A 26,413-nucleotide genomic window follows, 5' to 3' on the forward strand; every position below is an offset into this window, starting at 1 on the left:
AACTCTCTCTTTCCATTTTACCTCAACTAGTCCATTCCCCATCTTTCTAAAATCTGTGTTCCATTCTAATTCTAGGAATTGAATGCCTAACCATATACCATTGACAGAACTGTGTATCATAGACACACCAAACCAAAGATAAAGGTAGAATGGTGTAAAGTTGTCGCTAAAATTTGAACATTTTTTAAATGATGCTCAGCCATTTTAAGGATTGTTTTAAGATTTGGATTTTTATTTTCCCCCACAAGGTTTAATCATGATTTTTATCAAAAACAATTGATGGGTTCTGCAATTTAGGGTTGCTAGTTTATACCATGAACCATTACTACAAACATTTGTATTCATTTTGAACCTATTGCACACCATCACTTACCAAAAAAGGAGCAAATAAATTTTTACAAACTTAAATTGCTGGAAATGAGTATTTGTGTGGTGCATGAAAAGAGACCATCAAATAGAAACTATTATACAAATGGCTATTTCTTCCACAACAGCTGGATATTTACCCTTTTTAAAATAGCAATTAAACAGTGGTCATTCATTTCTGAACAATTTTTGAGTACCTCCTATCTATTCATCTGGCATAGCTGAACCTCTGAAATCAAATGTAAAATCAATAGTGGGTATTCATCATGGGGAAAAATATCTTTTTGTGGAGATTTACAAAATTGGTTTCAGATACCAATGATAAAGGAATCTTTTGGAGATTGATTTCACATGGCAAGTACAACTAACTTGTACATTAAGCATATAATTACATAGTATATATGTCACAGAAACAGACCATTCTTCTCAATCAATCCATTCTGGTGCTTATATGTCAATCAAACATCCTCTCATCCTTCCTCATCTAACTTTTCAGCATAGCCGTCTATTCCCTTTTCTCTAATGTGCAGAACTAGCTTTAACTTAAATGATTCCAGACTGTTCATCTCAACTACTTCCTGTGTAGAGAGTCAGGCATTTTCACCATTCTCCTGGTAAAGGCACTTCCTCTGAACTCCCTATCTGATTTCTTAGTGTTTATCTTACATTGATGGTCTTTAGTTTTGCCCTTCCCCACAAATGGAAACAATTACCTTTCAATGGAAACATAGCTCTGGCAATAACGTTACATTTCTAGGCATTATCAGTGCTGTAGCATAGATCTAGCCTCTTTGAAGAGGTTGGGAAAGGAATGTAGGTAGGTTCCTTTGGAGTCAAGGTGGATTGAAGAAAATATGCTTAGCTTCAACTCTGTGGCAAACTTAGTAGTTGAATACTTGAGCCAGGCAGTACACAATGGCATTGTTGATGATTAACCAGCCAGCCTCACTAATGGAACTACCCTTAGTTTAAAACCCTAAAAGATAACCTACTCTGGTAAACTGTAAAATTTTAGCTGATTAAAATTTAATAGTTACCCCCATGAATAGCTGGAGGATGCTCTCCCAAATCCTTGGCTCTGCCAATCTGCACTTAAACACTCCTCACTTGGTTAAGTGAAATATGAAAATGCCCCTACAGGGAGAGAGTATAACCTCCATATTGGACATAAATTTCTAAACGTCTTGCATAAATTAGTCATAGTGATAGATTGCCTCATGTGTCATTTGCGCTCCAAAAAAAATGTAAATAGGATTTGATTCATCAGTTATCTATCATTTTTTAAGTATAAGATAAAGCTGCTTCTGGGAAATATGATAAAACAACTAGCTACTGGGTAAGTAGACCATTAATTCCGTGTCAAAACTCAGTTAAGTTATTACTGATTGCCACTATGCATTAGCTACAGAAGAAGTGAACAAATCTGTGGGAAAACAAAGATGAAGCGAAGGGCAGTTGGTATCTGGCATTGTGGATCTTGCATGAAAACAGTGACTGGAGGAGCTTGGGCCTACAACACCATCTACGCCATTACAGTAAAGTCTGCAATTTGCCATCTGCGGGAGCTGAAGGATCAATGAGCACTGGCTGTGGAGTCTGACCCCTTCCAGAGGTTTATGCGTCCTCTAACTTAATAAAGTTAATAAAATATTAAATGAAAAAAAAATTTATTTCTCCATTGCTTAGACAATTTTCATGGGGAATTTCTCGCTTTTGCTCAATAAGAGAGGACAAGGAATTAAATCAAGGCATTGCTGGGTATACCCTAATGGACTGTCTGGTAAACCAGTCAAATGCATGGACTGTAAAAATGGCCAGTATTGTCTACTTAAAAAAATACATCGACAGTGATTTGAATAACAATATTAAATGCAATTAGAGAAATAATCTAGCTTTATGCTAAAATATGAACGTATGCATAAGCAAACTGAGCAATAAATAGCTGGTAATCACACCTGATCTGAGTTGTTTAATTCGTCCATTGCTGTTGCTGGTGTCCACTGGCAGGAAGTCCTTAAACCATGTGATTTCAGGGTCTGGGTTTCCACTGGCAGCACAAAGCATTGTTGCTGTGCGGGTCCGTTCCACCACCTTCAGCTGTGGGCCCATGTCAATGGTGGGGAATCCATGAGGCAGCTGTTCCTCTGTTAAAACACAAGTGATAATCAGCATTATAGTTGACTTCTGAAATTTTTGTAATGTTACCTCTTAGGTCATCCTGCACATTTTGGGTAGAAATATTGTTACCTCTCAGACCCTGCTGTTTTCTCCCTTCTCACCTTCTATTTCTCCCCTTTCAAATAATTTGTCCCATCTTCCAATTCCTTTCCAATCAATCAATCACTACTCCACTGCCTTCCTTCTTATTGCCCTTCTGGCATCCAAGGCTTGAAAGCACCTTGGATAAGCTGCCAGCTGCGCTCTATTTTCTGGGTACTCTCTGAAAAGCATCACAGGTCCCATCCTTGTCCTCATTAAAATATTTCCTCTGATTCATCTTTGCTCCCTCAAGTCAAATGGGTGCAAACTGGAGTGTATCTAGGATACATGTAGGTTAGCATCAATTACAAGATCTGCCTGGACATAAGCCCCATTAGGCCTCATTATCCTCTGCCTACAGCTCCCTACTACTCCAGGATTATTCTGGGTAGCAAAAAGATAGCACTGGCCTTCTTTTCTCTATTATAAATCATCTTTATATACCCCTCTTCCATGCCTCCTCCATTCCAATGTGTGAAGAGCTCTTTGTCACTATACCTGTCCTTCTGCTGCCCTTTCCTTTTGCCCTCCAAGCCCAACATTCTCCAGGCTCCCATTAGCCTAAATCTTAAATTCACAACTTTCTCTAGTTTCTTTCTGGTTTTCCACGTGACCCCACTAAGGTCATCTGGTTCAGGAGACCCACACACTATTTCTGCTAAACCAATGACCACCCAGCTTCCCTTTCTAGCCTCATACTGGTTGACATCGTTTCTGGTTCCCGCTTCTAAGGTACTGTTTACAAACCTTTCAAAACCATCCTCATCATCTGTCATAACGCTCATCACCTTCCTCCTCAAAATCCATACTTAATCCTGCTGTCTTTCCAAGCGACTGTCTAACTTTTGGACCTCCATATGTCCCATCGCCAATCTTCTTGTTCTCTCCATAGTCCTTGAATGGCATGTTGCCACCCAAATCCATGCCTGTATTTACTGCAACCTCATGTATGAATCTTGCAAATCAGCTGTTACCTTTGTGATAACCAACATCCAATCTTGCGTGAGCCGCAATTTTTGTCAGGTTATATTGGAAAAACCCAAGTCACTGTTTTCAGCCCTTGCCACAAATCCTAATTCAACCACCCTCCCCAGACACTGTCATCTCAGGTTGCACCGGATTGGTGGTAACTTCAGCATCATATTTGACTCCAAGCTGAACTTTCCACCATATATGCTCTCCAGAACACTGCTTGCTTTTATCTCCAAAGCACAGCCGACATCAGCTCAGCTGCTGCTGGAAACCTTAATCCTGCCTTTGCAAAATTCAAAATTGGAGGCAGCAATGTTCTTCTGGCCAGCCCCTCCCATCCTCCACCCTCACTGAACTTCAGCTCATCCAAACCCTGCTGCTAACATCCTGTCTGCATTAAGTTCTGTTCATTTTTCACTTTGCTGATCTATATTATTTCCCGAACTCAAAGCTTCCAAATGAAAATTCCCATCCATTGAAGCCCTTCACGGATTCCCACCTCTCCATCATGGTAGCCTGCTCCAAACTTCCCAAACTTTCTATTCCTCAGATTATGGCCTTGCTTTCCTCCCTCCTCCTTTGCCCCACATTGTCAGTCACACCTGCAATCCCCATGCACTGGAGCTTTCTTTCAAAACCTCTCTGCCTCTTCTTTAAGATCCTCTTTAAAACCCACCACAGGCCAAGCTCCTAATATCTACCGCTTTGGCTTGCAGCCCATTTAGTTCTGCTATTCTCTTTGATGGGCCTTGGAATATATTTCTATGTTAAATAAGCTATATAAGTTGCCTTTGTAAACAAAAATAAGCTATGCCTCACAGAGCTGTTTTTGTTGGGTTGTAGATATTTCAGTTCCAAATGCCCAAATGCGACCATTTTAAGAGCAGTGCCCCATAACTGCAATAACCTGCTTAACTTTGACACATTTTATACATTCACTGCACACGTCTTCCTTTCAGTAATTGTAAGAGGTTTCCCTTATAGAAATTTATGAAAATGCTCTGCTCAAAGACGTTCTCTCCCCCATTCCCAAATTAAGAAAACATTTTGACAACTGAAATTATCAACGCAAGTATTTTTCTGTTAAAACATACCTTTAAGCTCATGTTTGCGTACTTAGAGATAAATAATTTCAGTCATTAAATCTGTGTATAGAAAGAGCTTCAGAGAGTGGATATAATATTCATAATTCTTCATTACAATGTGTTTAATTGCCACAGCGGTTTTCTAAGTGGCAGGCTTTACTCTTCTGGTGATTAAACTCAAAAGTATAACATAGACAAGCCATAGAATCTCTCTGTTTAAGCTCAGGAGGTAATATAGAGGGGAAATTTTACACATTCATCTCCCAAATCCTTCAGTGTTTAACCCCCCAGGTCAACATTCAGTTTGTTAGACCTCAATGATCGTTTATTGAACTTGCTCATTTTCCCATATTGCATTGTTGTTGAGACATTCGGGTCACTGAATCTTACTGTGCATACCAGAACCTGCGGAGAAACCTTAATTCATACTTAGTTCCAAAGTCATTAATGAATTTTCCAGAGACCCTTCATTCAGCATGGACACAACAGTGCTATGTTAACAATAGGTGGATTAAGAACCTAGGATAGAGGTAGTTATCATTTCTTGAAAAATCCACACAATCTTAACGGAGCATTTATTAATACAGTTTTCCTTAATGGATCAGCTCATAATGATCTCTATACGCAAGTTATCAAGTACTGTCAACATACCAAAGAATGTGGGACTACAAATGACCAAAATTGACTGATTTTTTTTTGGAGGGATAAACTAGTCACTGTAGATGGCCGACTAGCAATTTAGTTAAAACAGTTACTTCTGTAGCTGCATTAATTGACTATTGTTTAACTGGATGATTTTTTTTTCTAAAATATTGAAAACATTCAGTATGAGATGCACAATATTTTTAAAAAAACTAATTACTAGATAATATGAACTGATTGTTTCTGATGACAAGGAACCAATTCGACAATGCTAGAGTATATTCAAAAATGTAGTCAGTTTTGGAAAGAAGTTCAATTCCATAAATAAATAAGAATTGCTAACATCCCAATGAAAAAAATCCTGGGTATTAGTTCTTTGGGGGAAAAAAAATCACAAATTTGGTAGTCAGATGGCACTGCCCCTTCTGCTATACAAAAGTCTGTTTCTTAATCGTCAAAGGTGTCTCAGCACAGATTATTGCTCAAGAGAGAACAATATATGGATTGTGTAACAGTGATTTTATCATTTTAATTTTTAAATATCATTCCATGGTTTTGGAGAAACTGAGGATAAAATATATATCTTTGGACTACACCAACCTTGCTGAGAATCACAGTTATCTGGTATTTATTCGGTTTGCTGGCTATTGCAAACTCTATGTTCAAAAGACTACCACCCTATGTAGACATGGCTTATCGAATATAGATCTGATTCTTTTACCTACATTACGACAATATTTAGATTTCAAAAGTAATTCATTGGATGAAACATACCTTGGGACTCAAGAGGCGCCATACAAATGTAAGTTCTCCTTCACTTTAACATATTCTATTATTTTAGTGGCCCTATGTTTTTGGGACACTGATGTCCTACCAAAGTACTCAGGTTGTTTGCAAAAGCTTTGAAATGTTGGCCTCAATATTTATAGAAAGACAGGAGGGTGCAGGGGAGTGCTGTAGCCCAGGGAGAACCTGGCAAAGCAGGGACAAGGATATTCATTCGAATTTAACGGAATGATCTTGTTATAATTTTTTTCTTCCAGGTTCTGCTTCTGAGATGGCCAAATTTAGACACTGGCCAGCTACCAACATTGGGAATGTCCCAGCAAATGGTAACCAGGGAGCTACAAGTCGGGGTTTGGTGGACGTTGGGATAGGGACAGGATGGGTGAGATAAGGTTGCTGTTAATGGCAAGGAGTGGAGGGGATGGGGTGAAAACATACTTGCTCCTCCTGGCCCACAAGAAGTGCTATAAAAATTACATACCTTCTGCTGCCAGCATCTCCAACTTCCATCTTGCCAAATTTAGAGAAATCCAGTCAGCAGCAGTTAGAACTAAAACAGACACTGTGGGACCCCGATTTATAGATGCAAATAAAAAAGACTTGCATTTATATTGTGCTGTTTACAAGCACTGGACATCCCAAGTGCTTTACAGCTGATGAAATGCTTCTTGAAGCAAAGTTACTGTTGTAATGTAGGAAATGCGGCAGACAATTTTCACGCAGCAAACTCCCATAAATAGCAATGTTATAATGACCACAATCTGTTAAATGCTGTTGAATGAAGGATAAATATTGGTCATAATATTGGGATAATCCCCCTCCTCTTCGAAATAGTGCCACAGGATCTTTTACGTCCATCCAAGCAGGCAGATGCAACATTTGTTTAACGACTCATCTGAATAACAGCAACTGTAGCAGTGCAGCAATCCTTCAGCACTGCACAGCGTCAGCTTTTACTTTTGTGCTCAAACCCCAGAATGAGACAAGTCAAATGAGCCCCAGCTGACTCACAGCAAAAGGGGATGGCAGTGTGCAAGGACAATGGGGTCAAGGGTTGGGTTTTTGAGGTGAGGGTTGATGACAGCATATTTAAACAGCAGAAATACAAGAATTGTGACTATGACGCATATCAATTAAGTGCCATGAAGAAGCTATTTCTTATTAACTATCATTAAGGCTGAAGAAACTATTACTGATTAAAGGGAACAGAACCCTGGAGTATGTACACACACAAAATAACAGTGCATCACTTATAGCCAAATTCTAGTATAAGAAGTGGTGGGGCCTTGGATCAGACATGGGGGTGGATTTTACAGGGGTATGGATTGCCATACCCCAACAAACCAAAAAGTCCATCAGTGTCTTGACAACTAGAAACCTGGATGCCCCACAGTGATATTAGGCTGGAGGCAGTCTTAATTGCTTCAGAGTGGGACTTCCAACTGTATCTAGGTGCAAGTACCAGCCTTGAGAGCTGCCAGCCAATTCGCCCCAGCAGCAACTGAATCAAGTGGTGGCCATTGTTGGGGTGACAATGAAGAAGGGTCATGGATCCGCGACTTCAAGTACATCCAGGAATTTTGGATGGGCTGCCTGGTAGGCCCCAGCGAGAAGTGGGGGGGGGGGGGGGGGCTGTGTTTCAGAGGCTTAAGGGGGGTGTGTGGGAATTGACTCCCATGGGCACAGGAGACCCCCTCCAAAGGAGATACCACCACCACCGCGTGCCCTCCTCCCCCCCACCTTCCTGCCCAACAGTAGACTATGCAGTGAAAACTGCCAAGCTGTTCACCTTCTTTCACCTTCCCATACCACACGAATTATAGCGGTGGAGGTGGAATGAAGTCTGTAAATGGTCATTAATTGGCCCAAGGGCAGGCAGTGGACTGCCTGACACCTTACCTACCCACCGGAATATGGCAAACAGTTTGGGATAGGCAGGAAGGTGGTGGGCATGCCATTCATTTTATTTTATGATCCCAGCACCTTCAAATACACTGTTGGAGGCTCTATAAAATTCACCCCACAGTTTCAGTACTAAAAACTTGCATCCAGAAATGCCTTGAATGTAAAAGAAAGCTCCCAAGACACAAAACAGATTGGCAGATATAATGGAAGAGTAAGCCAGGAAAGAAGTGGCTAGCAAAGACTGGGGAAAAGAGATGAATTTGAAAAAGAGAGAAAGAGAGAGAGAGATAGATAAAAGTTCAAAAAAAATTCAAATGGCAGCTGAGTTCTTCAAGACCACTAATGGATCGATAGCCTACTTGCTATCTCTCCAGACACAATCTGAATTTACCCTGCTTGGCACTTTCCCCTCCCTTTCTTCTTGACCCCTTAGTACCCTCCTCATGCTCTATGTCAAAGATGAATCCAACAGGTAGATGTTGTAACAAATATAATGCAGTAAAATATAATTTTTAAAAAATTCATGGGATGTTGGCATCGTTAGCAAAGGCCAGCATTAATTGTCATCCCTAAATGCCCTCAAGGTGGTGGTGGTGCTGGTGAGCCATCTTCTTGAACCGCGGCTAGCATAGAATTGAGTGGCTTGCTAGGCCATTTCAGAGGGCAGTTAAGAGTCAAACATGTTGCTGTGGGTCTGGGAGTCACATATAAGCCAAACCAACAGCTTTCCTTCCCTAATGAAAATCTCTGTTTCAAATGCTGTATGAAAGTTCAACTTTGCCTTGTTATTTGGAGGCACAATGACTCGCTACTTTAAGGAACAATTTCATAAATTCCTTTCTCAAGATAATATCTGGCAAATTTATCCAAACCCAGAAATGATCAAGGAGTCAAGTTCTGCCCTTACAGGAAGAAGATTAGCACGAGATCTGATCCCGATTACAGTAGTGCGAACTTCAAACTACAGTGGAATGTAAAAACATTTTCCCTGCAGTTAAGAGAATATTCCAAGCTTCAAAACGAAATGGTACAGTTTCACATTAGCTCCAAATGTAGAAAAATAAGTCATCAGCCTCACCAAATGTACATAATATTTGCTAATTGCTACCAAATATTGTCTCAAGAATTAATCTACCACAGTGACCGTATGTGATATTCTCACCTGCACTTCTAGACTTTGTAAAAAAAGATACATGGCAGATTAAATACACAGTATTCAACTGTTAGATGGAGTCAGTGAGACTAAGGGGAGTGAACTAGAAAGAAAACGGAAAGAATTTGGCATGTATTAAGTGCCTTTCATGATTTCAGAAGACTCTCAAAACAATACAGCCAATTAAGTGCTTTTGAAGTGTAGGCAATATTAGAATGTAGGAAATGCAGCAGCCAATTTGTGTGTGGCAAGGTCCCCCAAATAATGAAATAAATGCCCAGGTAATCTATTTGTTGAGGGATAATCTTTAGCCAGAGTACAAGGGGAACTATCCTGCTCTCATTCAAATAATGCCATGGGATCTTATATATTCATCTGAGTGGACATGTTAGGTGAATTCTTCAAGTGAGGATCAGTCCAAAAACATTATGTTGAGAGGGGAAGTGAAGAGGAAAATCAGACTGGCAGGGAGAGAATATGAGTAGAATAGTAGTTAACATAAAAGCAAACCCAAAAATCTTCAACCAGCATGTAAGTAAGTGGTTAGTAAGAGGTGGGATGGGACCCATTAGGGACAAACAATGTGATATGTGCTTAGAGGCAGAGGGGAAGGCTAGAATACTCAATGAGTACTTTGTATTAGTGTTTACCAAGGTAGAGGATGGTGATAAGATACCAAAAGAAGCAGAAATGGATGGGGTGAAAATTAATAGGCAGGATATACTGCAAAGGCTGCCTATGTTCAGAGCGGCTAAGTCACCTGGTTTGGATGGCTTGCATCCCAGGTTGCTAAGGGAAGTGGGGGTGGAGATGGAGGAAGGGCTTGCCATATTCTTCCGATCTTTCCTAGATATGGGGGAGGTGCCAGAGAATCGGAAAATGGTAAAGGTGACACCCATGATCAAGAAAAGATGCAAGGACATTCCTACTATCTATGACCCAGTCAATTTAACATGAGTGGTGGGTAAGATTTTAAAAATAATAATCAGGGAAAAAATTAACAGGCACTTTGATTTGAGATTTGAGTCAATTAAGAGGAGCCAGGGCAGACTTGTAAAAGGCAGGTCATATTAACTGAACTTTTCCATGAAGTGACAGAGAAGATTGATGAAGGAAATGTAGTGGATGTTGTCTATGTGGATAGTAAGAAAGTGTTTGACAAGGGACCACTAAAAAGGCTGATTGACAAACTTGAAGCTCATGGAATGGGAAGGCCAGTGTCAGCTTAGATTTAAAAAAAAAAGCTTAAGGACAGAAAACAGTGAGTTATGGAATATAAAAGCAAAATAGTGCAGTTGCTGGAAATCTGAAATAAAAACAGAAAATGCTGGAAAATCTCAGCAGGTCTGGCAGCATCTGTGGAGAGAGAAACAGAGTTAACATTTCAAGTCCGTATGGCGTTTCTTCAGAGTAATATAGACTTGAAACATGAACTTTGTTTCTCTCTCCAGAGGCTGCCAAACCTGCTGAGTTATGGTATATAGGTGCTTTTCAGAATAAAGAATGGTAGACAGTGGTGCTCCCCAAGGGTTAATGTGAGGAAAACTGCTTATTTCAAAATTTGCCAATTACACCAAACTTGGAGATGTGGCAGATAGTGTGAATGATACCAATTCACTGCAGGACACACAGATAGGCTAACTTTAGAGGACATAGTTCTGGTAGAGTTGAGGCACATTTCTACAAGGGGTAGGGTAGGACAAACAAAGCCAGAGCTCCCTGGAAATAGAAACAGGGTAAGATGAAGAGAAAAAGGGTGTGTATGCCAAATGTCAGGTTGGTAACATTCAGAACCAGCATAAGAAATCACCATATAATAATTTTATAAAATCCTAAGAAATGTATTGAATATTACAGGAATAATGATGTTTCTCTCTCTCCTCCCTTATAAGGAAAGCTCCCTTACCAGCTTCCTGGGCTGACAAACACAAGACAGCAACAACTGTTATCTCTGCCAAGGACATGTCTCTGGCACAAATAGACTGAAACAAGACATTGCTAATTTTGGTAGGTAGGATGGGAATTGACCTTGTGTGCCACCGTTCAAGGTTAAACAGGGTACCCTAGGAAGTGATGAGTCACAAAATGACTTGATGGACTTCTGTCGGAAATAGGAGGGATTACTTTGAATATCTGTCCTTCACCAATGGACAACTGAATAAATGATTGACATAGACCTCCCAGAAATAAGATATATAAACAGACTCTTGAGATGGGAAAAAGCAGACTTCCTGATTGGAGAGAACTTCGAGGTGTACTGATGCTGGCTCCAGGCTAACACCTTGGTTAGCTCAAGAAGACTGAAGAAAACAAAAGAAACTGCCACTTCCAACCCTTGCCTAGGAGAAAGCAAAGAACTTCCTGATATCTCGACCAACATGACGAGGCAAAGAACAAAAAGAGAGGACTGTTGTTAGCAAACAGGCAAGATGCTCTTGCTTCCAGTCATGGAGATCAGCTTCATCCATTAGTTTGTATGATCCAGGACCAGTAAACCATTCTGAGGAGACTGCCATCATCAGCCCTGGAGATCAGTAACCCCTGCTTCCCCAACAATTATTCCAATTTGTGATCAGGAAACAGTTCGTAGCTGTTACAGGTTATATATCTTTTCAGCCTGTTTAGGTTATGTACTAAACTTTTCCTGTCTATTTAGGTTAAACATCATTTTTAAACCCTCTCTCAATTTTCCAGAACCGTTTTATCCAATTCAGGGTCATGGAGAGTCAGAGCCGATCTGACAGGCAATGGGCACTTGGCGGTGTACACCCAGGATGGCACTGCAGTCTATCACAGCGCATATACTCTCACACACACAAAAAGACATACACTAAGGGGCAATTTCACCGTGGCCAATCCACCTAAGCAACATGCCTTTGGACAGTGGATGCAAAATGGAACAGCCAGCAGAAACCCACATGGACATGGGGAGAACATGCAAACTCCACACAGACAGACAGCCGAGGTCAGAAGCGAATCCGGGTCCCTGGAGCTGTGAGGCAGCAGCACTAACTGTGCCATCTCATTTTTAAACTGCTGCTTCTTAATAAACTCCAGCCCCCATAAAGTCTCATGGCATCAGGTCAAACATGGGCAAGGAAAGCTCCTGCTGATTATCATGTACCATCCCACACAGCTGATGAATCATCACTCCTCCATGTTGAACACCACTTGGAGGGAGCACTGAGGGTGGCAAGGGTGCAGAAAGTACTCTGGGTGGGGGACTTCAAAGTCCATCATCAAGTGTGGTTCGGTAACATCACTACAGCCTGAGCTGGCCAAGTCCTATAGAGCATAGCGCATAGCTGCTAGACTGGATGTGCGGCAGGGGGTGAGGGAGCCAACAAGAGGGAAAAACATACTTGACCTCATCCTCACCTGCCTACCGCAAGTGCATCTGGCCACAACAGTATCGATAGGAGTGACCACTGCACAGTCCTTGTGAAGACGAAGTCCCACGTTCACACTGAGGATACCCTCTATTGTGTTGTGACACTACCACCGTGCTAAATGAGATAGATTTCGAATATATCTAGCAACTCAAGACTGGGCATCCACGAGGCGCTGTGGACCATTAACAGCAGCAGAATTGTACTCAACCACAATCTGTAACCTCATGGCCTGGCATATCCCCCAATCTACCATTACCACCAAGCCAGGGGATCAACCCTGGTTCAATGAAGAGTGCAGGACGGCCTGCCAGAAGCAACACCAGGCATACTTAGAAAAGAGGTGTCAACCTGGTGAAGCTACAACACAGGATTACTTTTGTGTGCCAAACTGCATAAGCAGCAAGTGATAAACAGAGCTAAGCAATTCCACAACCAATTGATCAGATCTAAGCTCTGCACTCCTGCCACATCCATTCATGAACAATGGTGGACAATTAAACATCTCACTGGAGGAGGCAGCTCCACAAATAACCCCATTCTCAATAACGAAGGAGCCCGGCATATTAATGCGAAAGATAAGGCTGAAGCATTACAACAACTTTCAGCCAGAAGTGCTAAGTGGATGATCCATCTCAGTCTCCTCTGGAGGTCCCCAGCATCACAGATGTCAGTCTTTAGCCAATTCCATTCACTCTACACGATATCAAGAAGCAACTGAAAGCACTGGATACTGCAAAGGCTATGGGCCCTGACAATATTCTGGGAATAGTACTGTAGACTTGTGCTCCAGAACTTGCTGTGCCCATAGCAGCTACAACACTGTCATCTACCCGGCTACGTGGAAAACTGCCCAGGTATGTCCTGTACACAAAAAGCAGGGCAAATCCAACCAGCCAATTACTACTCCATCAGTCTACTCTCAATCATCAGTAAATTGATAGAAGGAGTCATCAACAGTGCTATCAAGTGGCACTTGCTTAGCAATAACCTGCTCACTGACATGGGTTCTGCCAGGGCCACTCAGCTTCTGACATCATTACAGCCTTGGTTCAAACATGGACAAAGGGCTGAACTCCCGAGGTGAGAGTGACTGCCTTTGATATCAAGGTAGCATTTGATCAAATGTGGCATCAAGGAGCCCCAGCAAAACTGGAGTCAATGGGAATCAGGGGGAAAAGCTTTTTGCTGGTTGGGGTCATACCTAGCACAAAGAAGATGGTTGTGATTGTTGGAGGTCAATCATCTCAATTCCAGGACATCACCACAGGAGTTCCTCAGGGTACTGTCCTAGGCCCAACCATCTCCAATCGCTTCATTAACGACCTTCCTTCCATCATATGGTCAAAAATGGGAATGTTCGCTGATGATTGCATAACATTCAGCATTGCTTGTGACGCCTCAGATACTGAAGCAGTCCATGTCCAAATGCAGCCCAATATCCAGGCTTGGGCTGACAATGGCAAATAACATTTGAACCACACAAGTGCCAGGCAATGACCATCTCCAACAAGAGAACATCTAACCATCATCCTTGACATTCAATGGCATTACCAATGCTGATTCCTCCACTAACAACATCCTGGGGGTTACCATTGACCAGAAACTGAACTGGACTAGCCATAAATACTGTGGCTACAAGAGCAGAACAGAGGTTAGGAATCGTTCAGCGAATAACTCACCTCCTGACTCCTCAATGCATGTCCACCAACTACAAGGTACAAGTCAGGAGTGTGATGGAATACTTTCCACCTTTGCCTGGATGAGCACAGCTCCAACAGCACTCAAGAAGCTTGACACCATCCAGGACAAAGCAGCCCGCTTGATTGGTACCCCTTGCACTGTGACAATATTCTGGCAATAGTACTGAAGACTTATGCTCCAGAACTTGCCACGTCTCTGGTCAAGCTGTTCAGGTACAGCTACAACACTGGCATCTAAATGCAATGTGGAAAATTGCCCAGGTATGTCCTGTACACAAAAAGCAGGACAAATCCAACCTAGCCAATTACTGCTCCATCAGTCTACTCTTGATCATCAGCAAATTTATGGAAGGATTCAACAACAGTGCTGTCAAGTGGCACTGTCCTGTATAGTGTCAAACTTCTTGAGTGTTGTTGGAGTTGCACTCATCCAGGCAAGTGGAGAGTATTCTATCACACTTCTGACTTGTGCCTTGTAGATGGTGGACAGGCATTGGAGAGTTGGGAGGTTAGTTACTCGCTGCAGGATTCCTAGCCTCTGACCAGCTCTTGTAGCCACAGTATTTATACACAAACACTCACTCGCTCCACCATCAATAAACAGTGGCAGCTGTGTGTGTTATCTACAAAAAATCACCAAGACTTCTTAGGCAGCACCTCTCAAACCCACGACTGCCGCCATCTGGAAGGACAAGGGCAGCAGATACATGGGAACACCACTACCTGGAAATACCGCTCCAAGCCACTCACCTTCCTTCACTGTCACTGGGTCAAAATCCTGGAACTCCTCCCCAAACAGCACTGTGGGTGTACCTACACCACAGGGACTGCAGCTGTTCAAGAAGGCAGCTCACCACCACCTTCTCAAGAGTCATTAAGGATGAGCAATAAATGCTGGCCTAGCCAGCAATGCCTACATCGAGTAAATGAATTTTAAAAAAACTTTTAAATCATTTGGGTTCTCAACAACCTACTTGTGACTTTCGAACCTTAAAATCTTACTCTCAGTTGAATATGCAAATTTCAGAGGGAAAGTGAAAAAATAACAGCAGCAAAGGAGAGTGTGGCAGCTGACGTAAAAGGGAATCCAAAAACCATCGATAGGCATATAAATAGTAAAAAACTCTAAAAGGAGCAGGATTGATTAGGGACAAAAAGAATATTTCCAGATGGAGGCAAAATGCATGGATGAAGTTTTTTTTTCTTTCAAGGGATGTAAGCATCACTGGCAAGACCGGCATTTGTTTCTCTTATGTTCTTACATTCTAATTGCCCTTGAGAAGGTGGTGGTGAGCCGCCTTCTCGAACCGCTGCAACCCATCTTGTGTAGATACTTGTACTACACTTCCCACAGTGTTGTTGGGAAGGGAGTTCTAAGATTTTGACCCAGCGACAGTGAAGGAACAGCAATATGGTTCCATGTCAGGATGGTGTGGAGCTTGGAGGGAAACTTGTAGGCGGTGGTGTTCCAATCCTTCTGTTGCCCTTGTTCTTGTAGATGGTAGATGTCATGAGTTTGGAAGGCGCTGTCTGAGCAGACATGGTGAAATGCTGCAGTACATATATGACACACAGCTCCCACTGTACATTGGTGATGGAGGGAATGTCTGAGGTGGTGAATGGGGTACCAAACATGCAGGCTGCTTTGTCTTGGATGGTGTTGAATTTGAGTGCTTTTGGAGCTGCACCCATCCAAACAAGTGGAGAGTATTCCATCACACTCCTGACTTGTGCCTTGGTGATGTTGGGCAAGCTTTGGGGAGCCAGGTGGTGAGTTACTTTCCTCAGAATTCCCAGTGTCTGACCTGCTTTTCTAACCACAGTATTTATATGGCTGGCCCAGTTAACTGTTAAGTTTCTGATCAATGGTAACTCTCCCCAAGAATATTGATGGTAGGTGAGTCCTGGCATGCCCTCCTGCACTCTTCATCGAACAAGGGTTGATCCCCTAGCTTGACGGTAATGGTAGAGTGGGGATTATGGCGGGTCGTGAGGTTATAGATTGTGTTCGAGTACAATTCTGCTAACTTGTAAAATTTACCTTAAATCGCAACAAAGGCTTTAAACTGACTGAAGCCATGACTAGCTATGACTCACACAAAAGAAATTTTTGGCCTTCAGAACAGCAGCAACCTCATTATCTCTAAAGAAAGACTAATGCTACTGTGACGACAGAGATCAAATCCCCAGGAATTTAACAACAGTTCTTTACATTTCTAAGGCCAGGCCAAATGTGGATTAATTAAGCAATGCCAGCATGGATTTGTTCAGGGCAAACCATATTTATCGAATTTGATAGAGTTGATGAGGGTAATGCAGGTGATATGGTGTAAATGGATTTCCAAAAGGCATTTGATAAAGTGCTACTAGGGGGAGATAGTGCCATAGTGCATCACTGGACTCATCATCCAGAGGACAAGGCTGATGCTCTGGGGCACAGTTTTAAATCCCACCAAGACAGCTAGTGGAATTTCAATTCAATTAATAAAAATCTGGAATATAAAGCTAGTCCCAGTAGTGGTGACCATGACAACAATCATCGATTTTGTAAAACCCATCTGGTTCATGTCCTTCAGAGAAAAAATCTGCCGTCCTTACCTGGTCTGGCCTATATGTGACTCCAGACCCAAAGAAATGTGATTGACTCTCAAATGCCCTCTGAAATAGCCTCGCAAGCCACTCAGTTCAAAAGCAATTTGGGATGAGCAACCAATGTTGGCCTTGTCAGCGACGTCCACGTTGCATCAAAGAATAAAGAAAAAAATCATAACAGGCTTGTCAGGAAAGTTAAAGCCCAAGGAATAAAAGGGATAGTGGCAGCATTGATATGAAGTTAGTTGAGTAAAAGAAAACAGGCAGTAGTTGTTTTTTGACCTGGAGGAAGGTCAATATAGTGTAGTGTCAGTATAGTGGGATTCCCAGGGGTCGGTATTTGAACCGCTTTTATCTTGATATATATTAATGACCTAGACTTGGGTGTGCAGAGCATAATTTCAAAATAACAGATGACACAAAACTTGGAAGTATTGTGAACTGAGAGAAGAGTGATAGACTTCATTGGCAGGCTGCTGGAATGGGCAGACACATGGCAGATGAAATTTAATGCACAGAAGTGTGAAGTGATACATTTTAGTAGGAAAAAAGATACAATTCTTAAGGTAGTGAAGGAGCAAAGGGACCTGAGGGTATAAGTACACAAATCATTGAACTTGTCAAGGCAGGCTTATAAAGCAGTTAACAAGGCATACAGGATTTTGGGCTTTATAAATAAGAGGCGTAGAGTACAAAAGCAACTAAATAATGGTGAACCAGAAACAAAAATTGCTGCAAAAACTCAGCAGGTCTGACAGCATCTGTGGAGAGGAAGACAGAGTTAATATTTCGAGTCCACATGACTCTTCATCAGAACTAAAGAGAAATAGAAATGTGGTGAAATATAAGCTGTTTAAGGGGTTGGGGCAGGTAGAGCTGGATAGAAGGCCAGTGATAGATGGAGGCAAAGGAGAAATTGCCAAAGATGTCATAAACAAAAGGTCAAACAGGTGTTGACGGTGGTGATATTAGTTAAAGGATGTGCTTATGGTGACATTAAGGGTAGAAAGCAGGATGAGCAAGTGACAGATGGCCCTAATGGGGGTGGGGTGGGGGGAAGGGATTGAAATAGGCTAAAAGGTGGAGATAAAACAATGGATGGAAATAAATTTTAAAATAATAATAGAAATAGGTGGGAAAAAAATAAATATATAATAATTATTAGAAAAAAGGGGATCAAAAAGGGGGTGAGGACGGAGGAGAGAGTTCATGATCTGAAGTTGTTAAACTCAACGTTAAGTCCGGAAGGCTGTAAAGTGCCTAATCGGAAGATGAGGTGCTGTTCCTCCAGTTTGCATTGGGCTTCACTGGAACATTGCAGCAGATCAAGGACGGACATGAGGGCATGAGAGCAGGGTGGTGTGATGAAATGGCAAGCGACAGGGAGGTCTGAGTCATGCTTGTGGACAGACCGAAGGTGCTCCGCAAAGCAGTCACCCAGTCTGTGTTTGGTCTCTCCAAAGTAGAGTAGATGGAATTGGGAGCTGCGAATGCAGTAGGCTAAACTGAGGGAAGTGCAACATCTGCCCATTTACTTCCCCCCCTCCTCACCGTCCAAGGGTCAAACACTCCTTTCAAGTGAAGCAGAACTTCAGACTGGGTGACCGCTTTGCGGAACACCTTCGGTCTGTCAGCAAGCATGACTCAGACCTTCCTGTCGCTTGCCATTTCAACACACCACCCTACCCTCATGCCCACATATCCGTCCTTGGCCTGCTGCAATGTTCCAGTGAAGCTCAACGCAAACTGGGGGAACAGCACCTCAGCTTCCGGTTAGGCACTTTACAGCCTTCCGGACTTAACATTAAGTTCAACAACTTCAGATCATGAATTCTCTCCCCTACATCCTTATCCCCTTTTTGATCCCCTTTTTTCTAATTATTATTATTTTTTTTAATATACATTTTTTCTTTTCCCACCTATTTCTACTATTATTTTCAAATTTATTTAATTGTTTTATCTCCACTTTTTAGCCTATTTCAATCCTTACCCCCCCCACCCCCCCCCCCCCACCCTCATTCAGGCCATCTGTCACTTGCTCATCCTTCTTTCTACCCTTAATGTCACAATTTGCACATCCTTTAGCTAATAGCACCACTGTCAACACCCCTTTGACCTTTTGTTTATGACATCTTTGGCAATCTCTCCTTTGCCTCCACCTATCACTGGCCCTCTATCCATCTCTACCTGCCCCACCCCCCCTAAACAGCTTATATTTCACCCACATTTCTATTTCTCTTTAGTTTTGATGAAGAGTCATGTGGACTCGAAATGTTAACTCTGTCTTCCTCTCCACAGATGCTGTCAGACCTGCTGATATTTGCAGCAATTTTTGTTTTTGTTTCAGGTTTCCAGCATCCACAGTATTTTGCTTTTATCTAAGTAATGGTGAACATGTATAAAACACTGGTTTGGCCTCAACAGGAGTATTGTGCCCAATTCTGGACACCACATTTTAGGAATGATGTAAAGGCATTAAAGAGGGTGGAGAGACAGAGAGAGAGAGAGAGAGAGAGAGGGAGAGGGAGAGACAGAGCAAGCAAGAATGAGATGCTGTGTGGGCCCAAATCAAGGGTAAATGGAATTTGGGACAAATCCCCTTAAAGAAAGGGCTAAGAGGAGACTTGATAGAGGTGATCAAAATTATGAGAGGTCTGGACTGAATAGATAAGGAGAAACTCTTTCCATTGGAGGAAGGATTGAGAACCAGAGCCCGCCAATTAAAGGGGGTTGGGAAAAGAACCAAAGGTGACATGTGGGGGAAAAAAAAACTTTTCATGCAGTGTGTGGTTAGGATCTTTAAGACACTCCTTAAAACCTACCTCTTTGACCAAGCTTTTGGTCATTTGGCCTAATATCTCCTTATGTGGCTTGGTGTCATACTTTGTTTTATAATGCACCTATGAAACACCTTGGCACATTACATTATGTTAAAAGCACAATATAAGTAAGTTGTTGTTGTTCATCTGGAATGAGAGTGTGGGAGACTCAGATTCAACTTGGCTTTCAAAAGGGAATTCAGTAATTATCCGAAGAGAAAAAATTCACAAGGCTCCGGGGAAAAGGCAGGTGAATTGGGCTAGTTGAGCAGCATGGACACAAAAGGCTGGAATGGCCTCCCACTGTGCTGTAACCTGGGAGAGGAAGTGACGGTGTCATCTGGACCTGCATTTTTAATGCTGCTTGAGGGCCGAGGAAAAGGAAGGGCTGAGTCGTTAGACATACCCCAGACTTTGACCTAGGCCTCACTGCAAGGGGATTGCACTGCATCGATTCTTGCAAGGGGCTGATTTGCAAGGCCCAAGCCTCCCCTCCCCAGGAAGACTGAGGGCGACAGTTGAGAACACAAGGTCCAGACATTTAATTATTTAAATGTTCAAGTTGGCCCTTGTATCCTATTTTTAAGTGAATAATAGTCGTAGAGTCATAGAGGTCCACAGCGCAGAAAAAGGATCTTCGGCGATCGAGTCTGTGCCGGTCAAACAAGTGCCTAACTATTCTAATCCCATTTTCCAGCACTAGGCCCATAGCCTTGTATGCCACAATGAATTGAGGTTTTTGATGCAATTGTAGAAATTATACTTTGGTTCTGAAATTTTTGAGCTTTGATCCCTGAAAAACTAATGTTGACTTTTCCATGAGGTGTATGAAAAACTACAAGTTTTTGGCCAAAAATCAGTTGGTTTATGCATGGCATGGCATTATCTTAAACATTTGCCCATGTACAATCCTTTTCCCAATGAAATGCTTGACATGCCTTTACCAGCTCTGGACTCCAATTTTTTAGTTTCACAAGCTTCAACCTTCATAAACCCCAACTCATCTGGAGCTCCATCACATACACCTAGCCAACACTCATGAGCGATCATAACCCCTATTCTGCTGACTTCCAGTAATGTCCAATGGTCAGTGCAGAGATTTCAAAATCTTTAGTTTGACTCCAACATTCTACTGTAAAATCTACCAACCATACATTTGTCTATCTACCCCGTAACTCTGATCTGCTGTGTGTTCCCAACTTGGTCCATCTTTAAAAGTCTTTTTAAAATCTATTCAGCAAGTTCTATGCCATTGGCCACTTCCTCTAATTTAATTCTTAATCAAATTTATCCTCCAACTGCAAACTACCCGAGACATCTTTTTGTGTTAAAGGCAATATAAAAATGGAGTTCTACAGTACAAAACTCACTGTGCTCCAGTTCCAACACTAGCCAAGTCTATAAGTTCAACTTTAGAAAAGAATTACTACAAGACATTTGTTTACTTTATCTCAGAATTACTTCATTTTATTTCAAAGCAACAGCAGTGACCAACTGTTTAACTATTTCCCCACTCAGTATGAAAGGCAGAATTGCATTAACTTAGTGCTGCACCAACCACAAAAACAGGGAAATTTGGCAAGGTGACAGTTTCTCTCTCTTCCTTCTCCTTTACTTTTCATAAGCTCAACAAATTAACGTAAGCAAAGCTAAAATCAAATTTAGATCCTTCTTATTGAGTGTCGACCATGCCTGTTGCTTGGAATACTCTATTTATTTCAACACATCTCAAAAAAAGAACCTGTGACTGGTAGTCTTTAATGTCAGAACTTACTGATGCAGTTAACAGTGATTATAGCTACTTGCAAGCATGAGTTCACACTTCAGATGGAACTGCCCCAAAATATATCTTAACCAGCAATGTGTTGGAGATGGGCCAACACATGCAATTATTTTAACATCAGGAGACTGTTCTGAGAGTTGTTAGTGATGAATTTCATATTAGTTTTGTGGATAGATGACTTAGCTAAATCTCTTTCTTCCACAGTTCCCATGGTATGCAAACAGATTTACTACTACACCTGTAGATTCAGCATCTGTCCACTGAAGCAATATTGAGCAAATCCCTTTAGCAAATGAAAACTCTAATTTCAATCCTCTAAGTAGGCAGTAGCTCAAAGGCAGTAACTGTGATACATCTTCTCTCAACCCAGTAGATTAGTCTAAACAATCTGAAACTGAAGGTGAGAAAAGATCGGCATTCTTGAGGTCAGAAAACATCAAATGAGAAAAGGTCTGTTCCTTTTCCAGGTCATATACAATCCATATTTTCTCTATTTCCTTAGCTCTGTTGAAGAGTCATACGGGCTCAAAACGTCAGCTATATTCCTCTCCACAGATGCTGTCAGACCTGCAGAGTGTTTCCAGGTATTTTTGTTTTTGTTTCATATACAATCCATCCTATCAAATTTCCCTACAATTCACTGGCATCTCCAAGTCTGTGGCAGTCCCAGCCAAATTCCATTGGATCAAAATATATATTCTTAGTTTGCCGATATCTTAGTCTAAATATATTTTTCATGCATAATATTGCATTAAAGCAGTGCCAGAAGCTGCTTTAATACGACCAAAATTGTACAATTCACCATTTTTTAAAAAACTGGTTGGTTGTACTTAGCCTCCGAGTGCTGCTTGTGCAATACTTAGCTGTTTACAGTCAAATCTGTTCCACTTAACATCAAGCTGTCTCATCTGACTTATTAGCTGGCTAAACCTGCTAAGTGTTTACTTGTACTACCCAATATTTTATGCACTGATATTTTGCATTCCGATTTCAAGTGATGTCCAGTGACGTCAACCTTCTAATTCCATTTATTCGTGGTATGTCAGTTGCTGACAAGGCCAACATTTATTGCCCATTCATTGATGTCCGTGAGAAGGTGATGGTGAACCCCCATCTTGAACCATTTTGCCTCAGGTGGTGTAGGTACACTCAGTGCTGTAAGGAAGGGAGTTCCAGGGTTTTCACCCAGTGACAGAGAAGGAACAGCATTATATTCCAAGTCAGCATGGTGCGTGACTGGGAAGGGAGCTTGCAGGTGTTGGAGCTCCTATGCACATGCTGTCCTAGGTGGTAGAGGTGCTGTCAAAGGAGCCTTGGTGAGATGCTGCAGTGCATCTTGTGTATAGTACACACTACTCCCACTATGCGCCTGTGGCAGGAAGAGTGAATGTTTAAGGTGGTGGATGGTGTGCCAACTAAGCTTTGTCCTGGGTGGTGTTAAGCTTCTTTAGTGTTGTACTCATCCAGGCAAGTGGAGAATATTCCATCACACACCTGGCGTCTGCCTTGTAGATGATGGACAGGGAGCCAGGAGGTGAGTTACTACCACCTGCAGAATTCCCAGCCTCTGACCTGCTCTTGTAGCCTCAGTATTTATATAGTTGGTCCAGTTAAGTTTCTGGTCAATGGTGACACCAACCCCCCCCCCCCCCCGCCTTAAAGAATATTGATGGTGGGGGATTAAGCAATCAAAGTGCCATTGAAAGTCAAGGAGAAATTGATCATTCTTTGTTGGAGATGGCCATTGTCTGGCACTTTTGAGGCATGAATGTTTCTTGTAACATATCAACCCAAGTGTGAATGTTGTCCAGGTCTTGCTGCATATGGGCATGTGCTACTTCAGTATCTAAGGAGTTCTGAATGTTACTGAATACTGCGCAATCACCAGTGAACATTCCCACTTCTGACCTTATGTTGGAGGGAAGGTCATTGATAAAAGCAACTAAGATGGTTAGGGCTAGGAGACTACCTTGAGGAATTCCTTCAACTCTGTCCTGGGACTGAGTTGATTGGCCTCCAACAATCACAACCATCTTCTTTTGTGCCAGATATGACTAACCAATGGAGACTTTGTCCAGTGATTCCTATTAACTTCAACTTTATTAAGGCTCCTTGATGCCACACTCAAGTCAAATGCTACCTTGCCGTTAAATACAATCACTCTAACCTCACCTCTGGAAATCAGCTGTGTCCATGTTTGGACCAAAACTGAAATGAGGTTTGGAGCCAATGGCCCTAGCAAGTTCCTAACTGAGCAATGATGAGCAGGTTATTGGTGAATAAGTGCAGCTTGATAGCAATGTCAATGACACCTTCAATCACTTTGCCAATGATGGAGAGTAGACTGATGAGATGGTAATTGGTCTGGCTGGATTTTTAAAAAAAATTTCATGGGATGTGGGCATTGCTCGCAAAGCCAGCATTTGTTGTCCACCCCTAAATGCCCTTGAGAAGATCCTGTTTGTGTGTACAGGACATACCTGGGCAATTTTCCACATTGCCGTGTAGATACCAGTTTCTAACTCTATTTGCACAATATGACTAGGGACATGCTACTTCTGGAGCACAAATCTTCAGATCTAAAGCCAATATTTCGTTAGAGCCCAGGGCCTTTGCTGTATCAAGAAATGACTGAACTCTCTGGATATCATATGAAGTTAATTGAATTGGCTGAAGACTGGCATGCGTGATGCTGAGAACCCCAGGAGGGGGCCGAATGGATCATCCATTGGCACTTCTGGCTAAAGGTGGTTGCAAATACTTCATCACTGATATGCTATGCTCCCACATAATTGAAAATGGGGATGTTTGTGGAGCCTCCTCTCTTGTTAGATATTTAATTGTCCACCACCATTCCTTGACTGGTTGCAGCAGTACTGCTGAGCTTTTAATGATCCATTGGTTGTGGGATTGCTTAACTCAGTCTATAAACTGCTGCTTTCACTGTTTAGTATACATGTAGTCGTGTGCTGTAGCTTCTCCAGGTTGGTGCCTCATTTTCAGGTATGCCTGGTGCTGCTCCAGGGTTGGTCCCTTGGCTTGATGGTAATGGTATAGTGAGGGAAATGTCAAACCTGAGGCTATAGGATTATGGTTGAATACAACTCTGCTACTGCTGATGGCCCACAATGCCACATGGATGTCCAGTTTTGAGCTGCTAGATCAATTCTAAATCTATCACATATAGCACGGTGATAATGCCACACAACACATTGGAGCATGTTCTCAACGTGAAGACAGGACTTTGTCTCCACAAGGACTGTATGGTGGTCACAATTGCCAATACTGTCATGGCTTGATGTATTTGTGAAAGATAGATATTTTCCTCTTGTTGATTCCCTCACCAACTGTTGCAGGCACAATATGGCAGATAAATCCTTCAGGACTCAACCAGCTCAACCAGTAGTAGTGTTGCTGAGACACTCTTGGTGATGAACATCAAAATCCCACATCCAGAGGGTATTGTGTGTCCTTGCCATCCTCAGTGCTTCCTCCATGTGTTGTTCAACATGGAGGAGTATTGATTCATCAGCTGAGGGAGGGCATTAGGTGGTAATCAGCAGGAGGTTTCCTTGCCCATTTTGACCTGGTGTCACGAGATCCTACTATATGTTGAGGACTCCCATGTCTCTCTCCCGACTATTTCACCTTTGGTGGGTCTATCAGGGATATTGATGGAGGTGTCTGGGACATTGCTTGGAAGTTATGGTTTGTTTTAAGGTATGATTCGATGAGTATGACTGTGTCAGGCTGATGCTTGTCTAGTCTAAGGGACAGCTCTCTCAATTTTGACAGAAGTTCCCAGGTGTGCAGGGTCGACTGGGCCGGGTGTGTCTTTGTCGTTTCCAGTACCAAGGTGGATGCCTGGTGGTCTGTCTGGTTTTATTCTCATTTAAATTTCTCTGTAGCAGTTTGATAAAACTGAGTAGCCTGTTAGACCATTTGAGAGGGCAGTTACAAGTCAACCACATTGTTGTGGGCCTGGAATCACATATAGGTCAGGCACCATATAGATGGCAGATTTCCATCCCATTAGTGAACCCAAATGGTTTTTTAATGATAATTTGGTAGTTTAATGATCATCACTGTGGAGTTTCTTTATTGCACACTTATTAAATTATTGAATTTAAATTCTTCCACTGCCATGGTGGGATTTGAACTTATGACCCTGGACCATTAGTCTTCACTTAATAAACTGGTCTTAGGGTTTATACAAGTTGAGGAGCCAAGATAAGTGAGCAAAATGTTGCAGGTGAATGATGCATGTCAATAACACAAGTATTCACAAGCTGGAGGTCAATCACAATACTGGCATGAACTGAACTTTTCTGAACGAAGATTAACTAAGCCAACAGCATATATTCATGAATCCCTGGAGGCACAAATGCTGGAGCTATATGACACTACAGCAAATGGGTAAGAGTAATAAGCCAGCCAAAGCACAAACTTAAACAGCAGGTTGTTACAAAAGCCATGGCTAACAGAGGACCAACATAAGGGAAAAGCAGTGTGGCAAAGGATCAGAGAAGGAGAGGTGGCTACAGTGGGAGTGTGATGCCTGCTCCAATGTTGGTCTCAGAAAAGAAACAGGCTACTCCAAGAGAACAAGGATAGTTTACTTTGGGCCCATGAATCGGAAAGTGTCTCAGTTTATTACTGGCCATTTGCAAAGATTGGAGGGCTCATGGCATCAGCAATTATTTTACAGTTTAGCAGACTAAACCTTGGCTAGGCAGAAATATCATGCAAAAACATTAAATAAGGGAGGACTAATTTGCATGGTTAAGGGGAAAAGCCTGGGGCATGGGACTAAACTGGACAACTCCTTCAGAAAGCCAGCACAGGCATGATAGGTCAAGTGGTCTCCTTCTGTGCTATAAGAGTCAACATTTAATACCTTCCCTCACTGCAATGTTGGACTCAACTATTGCTTGCTCTTTTACATTTCAATTCAAAAAA

General features: G+C 42.1%; 1 protein-coding gene across 7 annotated transcripts in view; it reads right to left on the minus strand.

Annotated features, from left to right (window-relative positions):
• ptprfa (protein tyrosine phosphatase receptor type Fa) overlaps nucleotides 1-26,413 on the minus strand; it is a 509,773-nt gene that overhangs the window by 219,913 nt on the left and 263,447 nt on the right. For all 7 annotated transcript variants that reach the window (XM_041207577.1, XM_041207574.1, XM_041207576.1 and 4 more), the window contains one exon: nucleotides 2,322-2,510. In XM_041207577.1, the coding sequence (XP_041063511.1) occupies nucleotides 2,322-2,510 (189 nt within the window). The remainder of the gene's footprint in view (nucleotides 1-2,321; nucleotides 2,511-26,413) is intronic.

This window comes from Carcharodon carcharias, chromosome 16 (assembly GCF_017639515.1).
Source record: "Carcharodon carcharias isolate sCarCar2 chromosome 16, sCarCar2.pri, whole genome shotgun sequence".
NCBI classification, from domain to species: Eukaryota; Metazoa; Chordata; class Chondrichthyes; order Lamniformes; family Lamnidae; genus Carcharodon; species Carcharodon carcharias.